This window comes from Phaethon aethereus, assembly GCF_964289735.1.
Source record: "Phaethon aethereus genome assembly, chromosome: 2".
Lineage (NCBI taxonomy): Eukaryota > Metazoa > Chordata > Aves > Phaethontiformes > Phaethontidae > Phaethon > Phaethon aethereus.
In genome coordinates this window covers 144,029,743-144,043,382 of record NC_138582.1, presented here as the reverse complement: position 1 = coordinate 144,043,382, position 13,640 = coordinate 144,029,743, and the positions used below count along the sequence as shown (strand labels likewise).

At 45.2% G+C, this 13,640-nt stretch overlaps 1 protein-coding gene across 1 annotated transcript; it reads left to right on the top strand.

Annotated features, from left to right (window-relative positions):
- Positions 1–1,929: 1,929 nt before the first annotated feature.
- ASB4 (ankyrin repeat and SOCS box containing 4) lies at positions 1,930–12,472 on the top strand (the record flags this gene model as incomplete). Its single annotated transcript, XM_082015032.1, has 5 exons — positions 1,930–2,206; positions 5,184–5,483; positions 8,310–8,800; positions 10,467–10,580; positions 12,284–12,472. The coding sequence occupies exons 1-5, from the start codon at positions 1,993–1,995 to the stop codon at positions 12,470–12,472; spliced, it is 1,308 nt and encodes a 435-aa protein (XP_081871158.1). The 5' UTR covers positions 1,930–1,992.
- Positions 12,473–13,640: the final 1,168 nt, after the last annotated feature.

Sequence of the window (13,640 nt, the reverse complement as noted above, 5' to 3'; positions counted from 1 at the left end):
TGTGCTGATGTTTTGGGTTGCTGCTGAGCCGTCAAGGACAGTCCAGCTTCTTGTGCTGGCCTGCCAGCGAGCAGGCTGGGGGTGCACGGGGAGCTGGGAGAGGACACAGCCGGGACAGCTGACCCAGACTGGCCAAAGAGATATTCCCTACCATACGACGTCATGCCCAGTACATAAACTGGAGTTGGCCGGGGGGGCGAAAATCGCTGCTCGGGGACGGGCTGTCGATCACGGGGTGGTGAGCAATTTCTGTATTGGGCCTCACTTGTTCTTGTACATTCCTTTGTTGGTATTATCATTATTGTTCCCTTCTTTCTTTCTGTCCTATTAAACCGTGTTTATCTCAACCCACGAGGTTTTTCCTAATTCTCTCTAGGCTGAAACCAGGACACTGACTCTCCTTTAAGTAAGCCTAGAAAGATCCAGATGAGCTGCCTGGAACCTATAGCACCAGGGCGAGCCGTTTTCCTTCCCACTGTGTCTATTTCAAAGTGCAGTACCTCAGGAAAGTAGCTTTTAGAAAGTATTGTTCATCCAAAAGTACATTGATAGAAGGAACTCACAAATGTCAGTTCTCCGTGAACTGCTGTCCTGTAACATCTTTGTTGAGCACTGGCTCTAGGAGAGAGCTGGTAAGCACTCCCATGGATGGGATCCTGCAGGTCCTCAGCGGGCTGCCCGAGGAGCCTGGCCCCTGGAAGCCTTATGAGCACAGAGGCTGCTCTGACTTCCAGCATCACCAGTATCACCTGGCTCACATTTCCCCATCAGCCCACTTGGCAGCCAAACTCCCAGGAAGGATAAACATGAAAATTTCTTCTTACTGGCTGTGGTGGCATCTGCTTTGTGGCAGGATTTAAATCAAGGGTGGACGGCCTCCTTGTAGCTATGGTCTCATCCAACAGCCCAAGCAGGTGCAAGTGTGAACTGCTTCTATGCGATGCATGGCAGCAGCTCATGCTAGCCATGTGTGGGTTTGCGTCTTCACAGACTGCTGTCAACACAGGAACAGGACTGGCTAAGACAGAAAGAAAAGGGAGGGAGAGGAAAGTGTTCAGTGGGTGATGGGGTTGTGAGGGAGAAGGTCTGAATTTAGATGAAGGGTAGGCAGGGGAAAGAGAAGAGCCCATGGATCCACAGAGCCTCCTGTGCTTGCAGGAGTCCATTCACATGTAAGCCCGCCGCAGTGTGTGAGATCCCCCACCCCATAACATGGCTGTACAGCTCTGCAGCCCCCTCGTCCCAGCATCTCTGCTTCCTGGGAGCACCGCTTGCGGCCCCTGAGCAAATTGGGGGAATCCTGCTGCTCAGGGTATTGAGTATATATAGGTATAGGTATATCTCCTATAAAGGAGGGTGGGCTAGATCAACACAGTGATCCCTTGGGGCTTTACAGATCAGGGTACCTGTGAGACCTGCAGGGAGAGGGGCTCTTGTGGAGGCCTGCCTGATGGCTGGAGGAAAGAAACCAGGATGAATGCGGTCCTGGGGAAGAGTGAGCTACCTCCCACAGGAAGAGTGCCTTGGGGATTTTAGGTTTTTTTCTGAAATGCACTAGTTAAGAGGCATCTGCAGGCAGCATATCACATCCCATTGCAGTCAGTAAATCAGCAATGGTAACCATGAAAGGAAATGTGAATGCTTCTCCAGCTGAGAAACAGCACCCGGGACCAGTCTCTTTTAATGTAAGTCTATGGCAGGAGCACATGGTAACCATGTGGTTAATGAATCTTAATGTGTATAAAGCCCATGGAGATAACTCTTATGTTGGTGTTATTGCCAGTGTGTCTGTCCTTGCTTTCATAAAAAGAGTGTGGTGATATCTAACAGTGGCATTTCGATGCCTGAAATGCTCCTCATATAAATAGAACAAGCAGATCAGCATGACCGAGTGATAAAATTACCTTCTGGTCTTCAGGAACTTCAGCATGCAACTGTGCTATAGGCACCTCAGCATAGCCCTCTTCACAGCACAAACAAATACATTTGGAAATGGATCTGGAGGAGACATACAAAGAGGGAGAGAATACGGAGGGGAAAATTACTCGAGCTGCAGGTGCGAAGTTGGTGAAAAAGGCTTTTCTCGAAGCCCTGAAGTCCAATGACTTTGAAACACTGGAAGAGCTCTTGAGCCAAAAGAAAATAGATGTGGACACGGTGTTTGAAGTGGAAGATGAAAACCTGATTCTGGCATCCTACAAACAAGGTAAATGTGGCAGCATTCACCAGCCAGGACGTAGATGGGTTTGAGTGATTTTCAAGAAACTGTGGCCTTTTATCTGTTCTGAAGCTGCAGCATAAGCTGATTCATAGGCAGTAACGTCCCAGTAGGTTCATACGGCCACGATCACCACAGCAGGGTTGCTTATCAGCTGTACCTGCTGGGTGGAGGGTAGAGACCAGCCATGGTGGAGGGTGGAGACCTCCATGTCACTGAGGCAGCTGCTGCAACTTCAGGGGTGTCCAGAAAGAGGAGTCCTTTGCCGTTCCCTTGCAGAGAACTCGGGTGCAAAGCCCAGAATAGACACATGCAGGCTAAGTGTGGTATATACATTTCTTGCATGTGCCCAGTCACATATACAGACCATTTAGAAACATAAAATATTCAATTCTTCCATTTTCAATTCACAGCAGTAGTAGAGTGAATTCCCCTTAGCTCAGGAGAGCTAAGGAAATCCTGTGGGCCTTGGATGTTGCTGGATAGTAGGAGATTTATTTTTCAAACTGACAGAAAGTGAGGATGTGCTAGTTTATCAAAACAGAAAAATCATCTGGAAAAACACAACCGGAAAAGACACCTGTTTTTGGAGTGTAGAAAATCCAAACCAGTTCTCAGCCAGGCACTGGTTGAGTTTCCAAAAACTTACAACGTAAAGCAATAAACCAAGTTTGCTCTCTGCTAAAATCAATACACTTTATGATCTACTTGCTAACAGACTCTGTGTGTGTATCCAGAAAACATTAATGATCAGCCTCTGCCAGAAGTTAACCGTATGTGGAGATAAACACCTCCAGTGCCAGCAGCACAGCAAATGCACTTTCTTTTCTGTGCCATCAAGAAGGGATGACATCCCACCTCTTCTCCTTTCCCGTGTTTACCTCTTATTTAATGATTGGCTCCTGTTCTTTTGATTCCATTAGGGTGAGGATGGTGTAGTCATGACGTACTTGCTTTGGGGACAGTGCCTGAACTAAGCCACACAGTGATATATGTATCTTAAAATACCTTTTCTTCCATCCTCAGCAGGCTGAGATGCATTCTGGTTGTGGTTTGAGACTACTGGATTAATGCGTAGATTTTTAATTGTGGATCATTTGACGGCAAGCATTAACTTGTCGCTTTTGGGGAAGTCTCTCCTTTCTCCAAAACGTAGAGAGGTAAATGCACCCTATGGCCTAAATCACAGCAGTGTATTCACTTTGTCTGAAAGGCAGGAGGCACTCTATCAACGCTCATGCAAATTTTACTTTTATTCCGAATCCCAGATAATCTGGGATTCAGTGTAACCTGCATAGTCAGTAGGTTGAGAGAGGGTTGATCGGCTGCAGAGAAGCCTGTTGTCCTGCTTGGGCACTCAGGTGCCTCAGAGCTGCCTCCTGTTGCCATTTGTGGCATTGGTTCCTTGGGGACTGGCTTTGGTAGTCCCCAAAATTTAGTCCTAGAGTGGATGCCACAGTCTGCAGACAGTTTCTCACCCCTGACATCTTACAGGCTGGTAGTAATATGCACTATAATAGATACCTAAATTGTACATGTACTTTGTAGTAATAGATACTATAATAGATACCTAAACCAGTCAGGAAGAAATCACTGCAGCCAGTCCAGAGCAGCTGCTGTTATGACTGTCCATTTTATATTTGTAACCTTTCAGTGGAAATCTAGCATTTTTCAGATGGATACAAGTACTGCATTACTGTCATCTGTCTCAGAATATACTTGCAATTTAACCAGGAGAGAAGAAGAACTTTAATCCAAGTTTCTCCCTGTCACCAACACTTTGTTTTTATCTCTTTCCTTCTCTCCATCTTCCTTCTGTCTTCTACAACACACGTGAATACTGTAAAAACTGTATCTGTATGACATTAAGGTTGAAAATATACAACTAGACATTAAAAGATGAAGGTCTGTATTAATCTGACCTCATACATCTTTAGTATTGTTTTCTGTGTCTTTTACATAACAGTATTCAACCAGGCATCCGTCTAAGAAGAAACAGATACATCAAACCCATACTTTTTTATAGGCACATTCTAGCTAAGATGCAGCTGTTATATCTAAAAAAAAAAAAAAAAGAGAGAAAAGAAGATCTTTTAGACTTCTCCTACCCTTCTGCACATTATTATTGTGGTTTACTTTTTTTAAAGAAATGATTACAGTAATCACTTCTGAGATTGTCTCTGTGCAGTCATTAAGCATGTAGTCCTATTTTGGGAACAAATATTTAAGCTTTATTTGGTCCTACACCTGTTTGTAAGTTTAAAAAAAAAATCATTGTGAAATTTTCAGAGAAAAATCCATATATTTTGGAGCCAAATTTCATGCTAAAATGCCGCTGTTGCTCTTCAACCTAATTTACATCAGCATCCAAACTCCTCACTCGATGCTCCTCAGGGGCAGTAGCTGGCAGGAGGTCTGCCTTACAGCTGCAGCCACATTGCCAGGGATCATCTATGTGCAATGCATCACTGGAGGTCTGAATCCAGCTCCTGACATGCAAGATCCTGCGATCTCCTACACAGAAACAGCAGGATGAGCTATCTGTTGAGTCACTGGCCTAAGTAAATGCTGTCTTCTTATTCCAATGCCACCTTTGTTCAGCTATTGGCAGGCTGAAGATCCCATTTCCCCCATACTTCTTAGCCGGTGGCATTTCAAATGCTCTAAGCATATTTTTTTATTTAGTCTACACAGGTCACAACAAAAACAACAGCTGCCTTCAGAGTACATCTACATGGGAATTATCTCTCTAAAAGGCAGGCTATTCAGCATGCATAGTAAAAGCGCTTAATGAACATGAAGTTATACGTGAGAGAACTTCATGTGCCCTAAGCTGTGGCTGATGAAATGACAGTAAATTAAAGCAAAACTCTAACCCTTCCTTCCCCCTCAATTGTTCTCAGTAGGTGGATAGTCCAAAGAAATGTCTTTGCCAAGGGTGTTAACACGTTTTCACTTTTTACAGGGTACTGGCTGCCTAGCTACAAATTAAAAATATCCTGGGCAACTGGGCTTCATCTAGCTGTCATGTATGGACATCTGGAGAGTCTTTCAGTTCTGCTCAATCACAAAGCTACAATCAACTGCAGGCCCAACGGAAAAGCTGCAATCCATGTAGCGTGTGAAACAGCAAATGTTGAGTGTCTCAAGATCCTTTGCAACCATGGAGCTAAGCTGAACTGCTTTTCAATGAGTGGGCAGGCGCCCTTGCACTTCTGTACGACACGAACCTCCATGCCTTGTGCCCAGCAGCTGGTTTGGAGAGGTAAGGTAAAGCTCTGGAGGGTCTCTCGTGGCATCGCTAGAGATAGTAGGCATGGTCTGCTGGTCTGCCTCCTCTTAGGAGGCAATTTGTCAAAAAAGTACATGTGTATTTATCCCTTCCATCCGCAGCTGACTCATGTCTTCATCTCAGACATTTTTTCCGCATCTCTTTGATCAGATGAAGTTTTTCCCATTCTGATTCTTCATCCCATCTGTCCTTCCCTCTCCCTGGACACTGGCCCTTACTCCAGGACTTTTTCCCATTTCAATGCCTCCAGACTGCTGCCTGGTCAGTCTCTCAGCTGAAGAGCTCCTCTGAATCAAGGAGTTTCTACTTCTCTGTTTTTTTCTGTCTTCTTCTTCTATGTTTACTACTGAGATGTTTTCACATGAAAGTGTGCCCCTGTCCTCTTCTTTCTTATTCAAATTTCCCTGATCTCATGAAATTCTTCCAACCACTTGTTTTTTAAGACCTGGCCTTGAAATGCTGGATGCAGTTGTTCATACCATCTCTTCATTTGTCAGCAGTCAAACTCTCACAGCTGTGTAGGGATTGGGTAAAAAAGGCTGTTGTATATGATTTTTTTTTTTTCCCCAAAGTAACATACATTATGCTGCTGGTCATCTGTAACAAATGAAGCTATGAACAGCCATAATTCCTAGATAAATCTATTGTTGTCACACACTATTTACTTAACACAAGGATGTTGACTCAGGACACAGTAAGACAGACATAAAAGGTACAGCAAAGTCAGGCAGTTCAAGTCTTAAGTTGCAAACAGACAGATTCCCCTCTTTATCACACTGTGCCATGGCAAATACAAACAGTTTGAGGTTTTTGTTTTTGCTACATGTGTTGTTATTTCTTGAGATGCAGAGCCCAAGTAAACTTTGTGGGCAAGGCAATCTGCAGTCCCAAATGAATAACCACATCGCTTTTCTTCTGCTGGAAAGATACATATTATTTTGTTTAGTTGAAAGGAAAATAAATAAGTGCTGCCAGTTGTGTCCTGCCCAAAGCAAACACTCCTGGCAGCAGAAGTTGAATTTGCTACCATGAAAAAGCTTAAAAGTCAAATGTAGTCTTAGAAAATGTAGCATAGGATGAATGCAAATGAAAGCATGTATTCTCTAGGCTTCCTCCACCCACCCTTCAGGAACAGAATAATAATACTTTACAAGCCACTCTGCATCCCAAAGCACTCTGTAAACTTGCATCTCCATATGATCTAAATGTCGAGACTCCAAAGAAAATGGGAAAGGTTTGGAACAAAACGTGGCAGGTGTGCACGTACACATAGCAGCACCACGCAGCAGCCAAAACCAGGTTTTAGGTTAATGTTCCTGCACCAAAGTCTCTGCAAAGCATCTCCCACCCTGCCACCTCCACTGGGTCCATTCAGGTAAATGCAGCTTAACCACTTCTGGTTTGGGCGACTCTCCAGCCAAGCAAAACTGATCCCATGTTCACTTAGCCACCTCCAAACTTAGATTGCTGGTGCTCTCATTGACATCTAACATGACTTAACACTCAACATGGCTTAACAGCATTAGCATTTCCAGCCCAGAGGTAATTTTTGACTCCTCTTCCTTCCTCCCAATCCTCACACCTCAGTCTTAGTGTAAGTTTGGCCACATAAGGGCTTTTGTGAGTCCAGAGAGAAGAGGGGTGGCCACACAGCATGCACTTGCTTATGCTCGAGCGCTTGCACAGCAGTTTGCCAAGGCCCCAGGTTCAAGGAGACCTTGTCCACCCTGCTGCCACCATCACCTTCAGCACCCTCCGTCACGGGAAGAAGCCCCTTTGACCCTCCAGCCTGCTGGCCCCGCTGCCGTCCTACACTGACTGCAGTTCTGCTTTGCTCTGGGGAGCGGGGTCTTGCCAGCCATCCCTCTTTTCCTAATAAGCAATGTTGAGTCCAACAGGTGTTCGTATTTCTTTAGAGCAAATTGCCGGTAACTGGAAGGTGGGAAGGCAGCCTGGCAAGTCAGGCTGCAGCCGGCAGGCCCTGCGGGGCCCCGCCGCTGCTGGGGCAGGGGCCGGGCAGACGCCGGGCCCGGCAAGGTCGAGCGGGGCCGGGCAGGGGCCTGGCAGGGCTGGGCAGGGGCAGGGTCGAGCGGGCCCGGGCAGGGTCGAGCGGGCCCGGGCAGGGTCGAGCGGGGCCGGGCAGGGGCCGGGCAGGGGCCGGGCAGGGGCCGGGGCCGGGCAGGGGTTCGGGCCGCCCCTCTTCGCTGCTCAGTAGATGGTGCTGTTGCTTCAGCCGCGACAGGCGCTCGGCACAACCAGAGCAGTCGTGGCCAGGCCGCTTGCCGGCTTGGAAACAGGATCCAGACCCTGGGGACTTCGGCTGTGGAGTTTTTATATCAGCTGTGGAGCTATCCTAAAATGTCCTCCCTTCCCGGCTCGCGATTAATGAGGTGCTGCAGGAAACGTTCTCAGGGTGTAGATTTGAGCAGAGCTGCTCTCGGGAGTAGGAGTAAAAGCTCTCCTTTTTCCTTTAGTTCTTGATTTATAGGAAAAAAGAATTTTACACAGATATTTATACCTGGATGCTGCTCCAAAACAGAGTGTTCAGAAAAGGTCTTCTGCCAGCTCGGGGCCAAGCTATCACTTCTGAAACTGGATCCAAGAACCTGAAGTTTCTAAAGGTTTCCTGAAGGCTTAAGAAATGCAGAATCCATGCCCCTAGCATTTTGCATTTCCATGTGTGTCTTTCATGCCAGTTGCCTACCTTCACCTTCCTCTCGGGTAGCAGGGCTCAAGCAGAGAGATGCCTCAACCAGGCTTTTGTTGCCTTCATATTTTCCCATCATCTTTCTTTGGCAGGAGCAAATGTGAACATAAAAACAAACAACCAAGATGAGGAGACTCCTCTGCACATCGTTGCACGCTTGGGTATCCCGGAGCTCGTCGCCTTTTACATGGAACAAGGAGCGCACGTTGATGCTCTCAATGCCTACATGGAGACTCCCCTGGCCTGTGCAGCCTATTGGGCCCTGCACTATAAGGATCAGATATACAGCCCAGATCACCACCTTGTCTGTCGGATGCTCTTAGACTATAAAGCTGAAGTGAATGCTCGTGATGAGGATTTCAAATCACCGCTCCACAAAGCTGCCTGGAACTGTGACCACGTCCTGCTGCATATGCTGCTGGAAGCAGGAGCAGAAGCAAACATTATGGATGTCAACGGCTGTGCACCCCTACAGTATATCATAAAAGTGACATCTGTGCGGCCAGCTGCCCAGCCTGATATCTGCTACCAGCTGCTACTGAATCATGGAGCAGCTAGGATATATCCGCTGCAATTCCACAAGGTTAAGGATGGATTTCTATAGTAACAATATGGAGAGAGGTGATGTCTTGAACAGGAATGGGATGAGAGATCCAAACTTCAGGGTTTGGTGGTATCTGGATTTGCTCAAGTCTTACAAACTACGGGCCCAGAATGCCCAAAACGTGACCTGACCTGCTGTGAGAGTGGTATCATTTAAATGAAGTGAAATTACAGCTGTTAATGCCAGAAACCAGACCCAGATCCCATTTTTGTTCTTACCCAACCTGAAACCCCGAACTCTAAATGCTGGTTCAAGCCTAACTTTTCACTTTCTCATTTCAGAAAACCTACATGCCTTTGTCAAACCTAGCTCCATACAGGCTTAACTGGGTTATATGAAATGCATATTTCATGACCTCTACCAAAGATTGGAGATCAGAGTAGTTGATTCAGTTTGTCATTTCTGACCTTTAAAAATCTATGCAAATCTATTCCAAATGAAATGGATCTCAGTAAAGCTTTGGCTTATTCCCAGGAAATGTGAGAAATTAAGTGGAAATGCTGGGCCTGGGCTCATAGTTGATGAAAAAAAAAATAGAAAAAGAATTGCAGGATCCCTCCCAAAGAATTTCTAAAGGTCTGCAAAGCCCAAGACACTGACAGAATTAGCTGTCAGACTTCTTATATCAGGCAACTAAGTAAGCTTGCTGTGGTCAGGACTCACTGTCTCTTCTCCAGTGCCCTGAGCAACATTTTGCAGCTCCTTCACCGTATATGAAAAGTTTTAAGAAGGCAAGCAACTAGAAGCCTTTGAATAAAATGCCAGATTTTTGGTTGTGCCCTCTTCAGCCCAGGATGAGCTGGCCCTGTCTATAACAGAACAATACTTAGTCTCCTAAAGCATGTTTGAGAGCCAGATCTGGGGTCTCCTCTTCCTGCCTCTGCCTTTCTCCTGTTGCATGGAGTGGGTCTCCCTTCCAAACCACCATTTCCCATCTGTAAAATACGTAGGATGATATTTATCCCAGAGGGATTTTCTGCAGTTTTGTTTGTGAAACCTTGTCTACGGAGTGGAACAAAGTTGTGCATCATACAGTGTGAATGCAAAGTGTTATTCCATGTGTGTGAGTGACAGTAGACTTTGTTTTTTCCTACTGAGCTAAAGTTACTAGGCAGAGCAGTTGTTTCAGAGGCCTCATGTGGCTTGGAAGCCTTACTTCTGAGCTGTGTTAACTCCCAGTGTCCTTGTTTCTGGGCTAAACCACGACACCCAGTCTTCCTTTAAATTTTCCTGTAACTGCATTTTTGACTCATATGATGGGATTTTTGCTGTTCCTGTGCTGCATGACTTGGAGCAGGGACTTTGTGCATGGCTTTGCCTGGTGTTGAGTTACTCAACTTAGCTATGAGCAAGTTATCTTCTGATTCAGGTGATAAAGCTACCCCCATCAGCTAGCTGCTGGAGATCTAAGCCAGTATTTCTGCATGGTGTTGCACTGGGGTGTGCACAGCTCTCCCGGGGGCTAGCCTGGGGTTTCTTGCTGCACTTGCACTGAGCAGTGTAGACTTTTGTCTTTTGCAGCGCCAACCTTATCCTATCGGGATTCTTTGGCTGTGATCTTAGTATGCCATTGCACAGTGCCAAGCATCCAGGCTAGCCCCAGCTTCTTGGTGATCCTCATGGTCTCTATGCATCCTGCCTGCAGGTACTACAAGCCTGTCATTCCCACCCCAGAGCTGTGGAGATTGTCGTCAATACCTACGAACACATCAAATCAACAACAAAGTGGAAAGCAGCCATACCTGATGATGTTTTTGAGGTAAGCTCTTAATGAGTTGCAATTGAGTAAAATCCAGGCTCATTATTTGCATTCCCTGTATCTGGTCAAAGAAAAGTGAGAATGCTTTTGAAAGAGAAGAACATCTTTGAGGATTCGGGACTTCCCCATTTAATGTCTTGCACTTGACAAAAGCATATCACTCACGGTTAAAAGATATTTTTGGGAAATTGTCATTGCAACATTATCCTTTGGAGCACCCCGTCAAGGGTGCTGCAGGATCTCAGCTGTCCCTGCACTCAACAAGTGCAAAGATTCTGGCTCTGATTGGTGTTTCTTCAGATGTATCAATACATATATTTTTTTTTTTTAAGTCAGCAAATGTTTTAAAATGCTACATGTGAATGACTATATGTCTTTAGGTTCTGTTGCACAGATTGGGTTTCTGTGAGCAGAACTAGTTAGTTGCAAATACAGGGGAGAATTGAAATGAAAAATAAGAGATCAAAGAGGAAAAGATGTTGTCAAAAGACAAAATTGTGGGACAAACTACACGCTTTGACATAATTATCCTTTTACTTCAGAAATCTGCATAGTCCCAATATTCCAGATTAAAACTAGTTTTTCAGTAGTACTGAGTTTTTTCAAAATTTTCAAGTCAGTGCTGAGGTTAAGTGCACCCATATGTGCTATGCATTATCAGTGGTGTTTAGGGAACCCCATCTGTATTATAACATGGAGTCATACAGCCAGAGGAACTGTGAGACTAACTGTTTTTTCAGGTCAGCTTTGTTCAGAAAAAAATTGAAAGAAACTATTTTGGGTGAACACAAAATTAAATGTTAAAGATCCTTTTTCACCTAAATATTATAACAACAACAACAACAGTAATAATAATTGCTGAGCTACAAGTGACATTAGAAAGGAAATAACTAATTCTTTTTCTCCAAATAAAAATTTTAATCTGAAATATTGAAACATTCTTATTTGGAAAATTGTACAGCTGGTCTATTTCTTTGTTGAGACTGTAATTTTTGTTGTCAAAGCCATTTGCAAAATTTGACATGGAATTGAAGAAAAAAATTTTGTTGACACAAATCTCTACTTTTCAGTACATAAAGTGTACATGAAAAAAATGTATCCAGATCTATGAAGTAGCAAGAATATAAAGTAAGGTCAAGTCACACATAGTCACACGTGTTTACCATTTGCTTCTTTTATTTCAACATCATTTGTAAGCATCTGCACTTTTCCTCTCGCGGGGGTGTGGTTTTATTTATTCTAAAAGGCCAGGGGCGTGCTGAGTTAAGACCAAAAGTCCTTTGCCATTCACAGCCCCAGTGAACTCGTCAGTAATGCCGGCATTACGTGGCCTCGCTGCCCCCCAGTGAGGTTTAGGGGATTAACTCATCCACGTGCACTGACCCTGAGCTGGCTGCAGCATCTGTTCAGATCAGGACTAACACCACAGAGGAACCCCCACCTCAGACTGATGGATATAAGACACATCAAGTGTAAAGATTTCATCATGGTCTTTAACTTAACACTAAATATTTGAGGCAAGGGTAAGAATTTTGTGCACGTATTTGGCTAAACCAAGTCCCTGGTGCTGGGTGTGCTTCCAAGGACAAGATTGTTCTCCATGCTTTTTACCTTGTTCTGCCAAGGGTTGCATGTGGGCAGGGGAAAGGGAGGGAAGGAAAACAGCCTTATTGCCCTAAAACAAACTTGTGGTTTTTTTACAGCAGCACCAGGATTTCTACAACTCTTTGTTCACTGTGTGCAGCAATTCACCACGGTCACTCATGCATCTATGCAGATGTACTATTCGGGCGATATTGTCAGAAAGGTGCCACCGAGGAGTCCCCTTGCTCTCCATCCCCCTGTCCATGAAGAAGTACTTGCTGCTGGAACCAGAAGGGATCATCTACTGAGCTGCAGCAGCATCTCCCTTCCCAGATCTGCACGCCTCTGCGGGGTGCTGGAGATCCAGGCACAACCCCTGCGCAGCCCTTTGCTTTTGTACAGTCGCAGGCCAGCCTGAAGCTGGGCTGGGATTTACCAACTCTCCTTGGAGCTGCTCTCTTTCCCTGTACTGAGGAATTGCAGCTGCAGGCTGTGGGTCACACTGGGGAAGGCAGAGCTGGAAAGGCCCCCTCGCTCCCCTCAAACAAAATCAGGGGTGCATACTTCCATGCCTTGTTCAGCCTAGCTTAAACAGTGCTGCTGCTGCCTTTGGTATTTATTCTGCTGCCTGCTAGATAGCATTAGATTAAATCTGAACAACCTTTGATACTGTTTTACTGCAATTTTCTTCAGCTGTCATTCTGGGAGTAAAAGAAAGGATACCTATCAAAAAAATAGGACATTTATTAGCGGCACAGAAATGCTTTCCCAGAAGGAAATGGGCAAACTGCTTTGAATCATGACCACAGACAAGTTTTCAGTAGTTTCCATATTTTCCTGTGGATTGACTGGCAATTCAGTGTTAGTTCACTATTCACCCTCTGTATCTTATAAAGCTTTGTCATAATAATATCCTTCTTAATTGTAAGATTTTTTTCCATTATCAATCACAATGTTGAAATCTGCAGCACTGAAATTTCTGTACATTGCTATTCATGCCCAGGTAGCTTTTAGCAGGTGCTGTCTCTGTTTCTGCTCTCAGTATGACTGATGATAATTTCATGTTCTGGTGTTGAGAAATGTGGGTAGCCCACATTTTGTGGGTAGCCCCTGCAACCTGGGCTTATACCCAGCCATATATCCCTCAGGAAGGTGTTGGATGGGATCTGGGAAGAATACGAGCCTTTCTTGCCATTGACTATAAAAAGACTCTAGCCTGTTAACATGGACTACACACCTCATTTTTTGGCAGCTAAACACAGGTGAGAGGAATGCCACCTTAACTGAAAGGTGTTTCCAAGATGCAGATGTGTTGGCTGAACGTCCCCCTGATTTGCAGGCCCTCTGCTTTTGGACCTGCCAATGCTGGTTTCCCTGCTCGCAGGAAAACTTTACTCCTGATTGAGCTGCTGTCTACAGTCCAGGAGGATGAAATGCAGGGCAGAGGCAGTTCACACACCAAGTATACTACAGCAA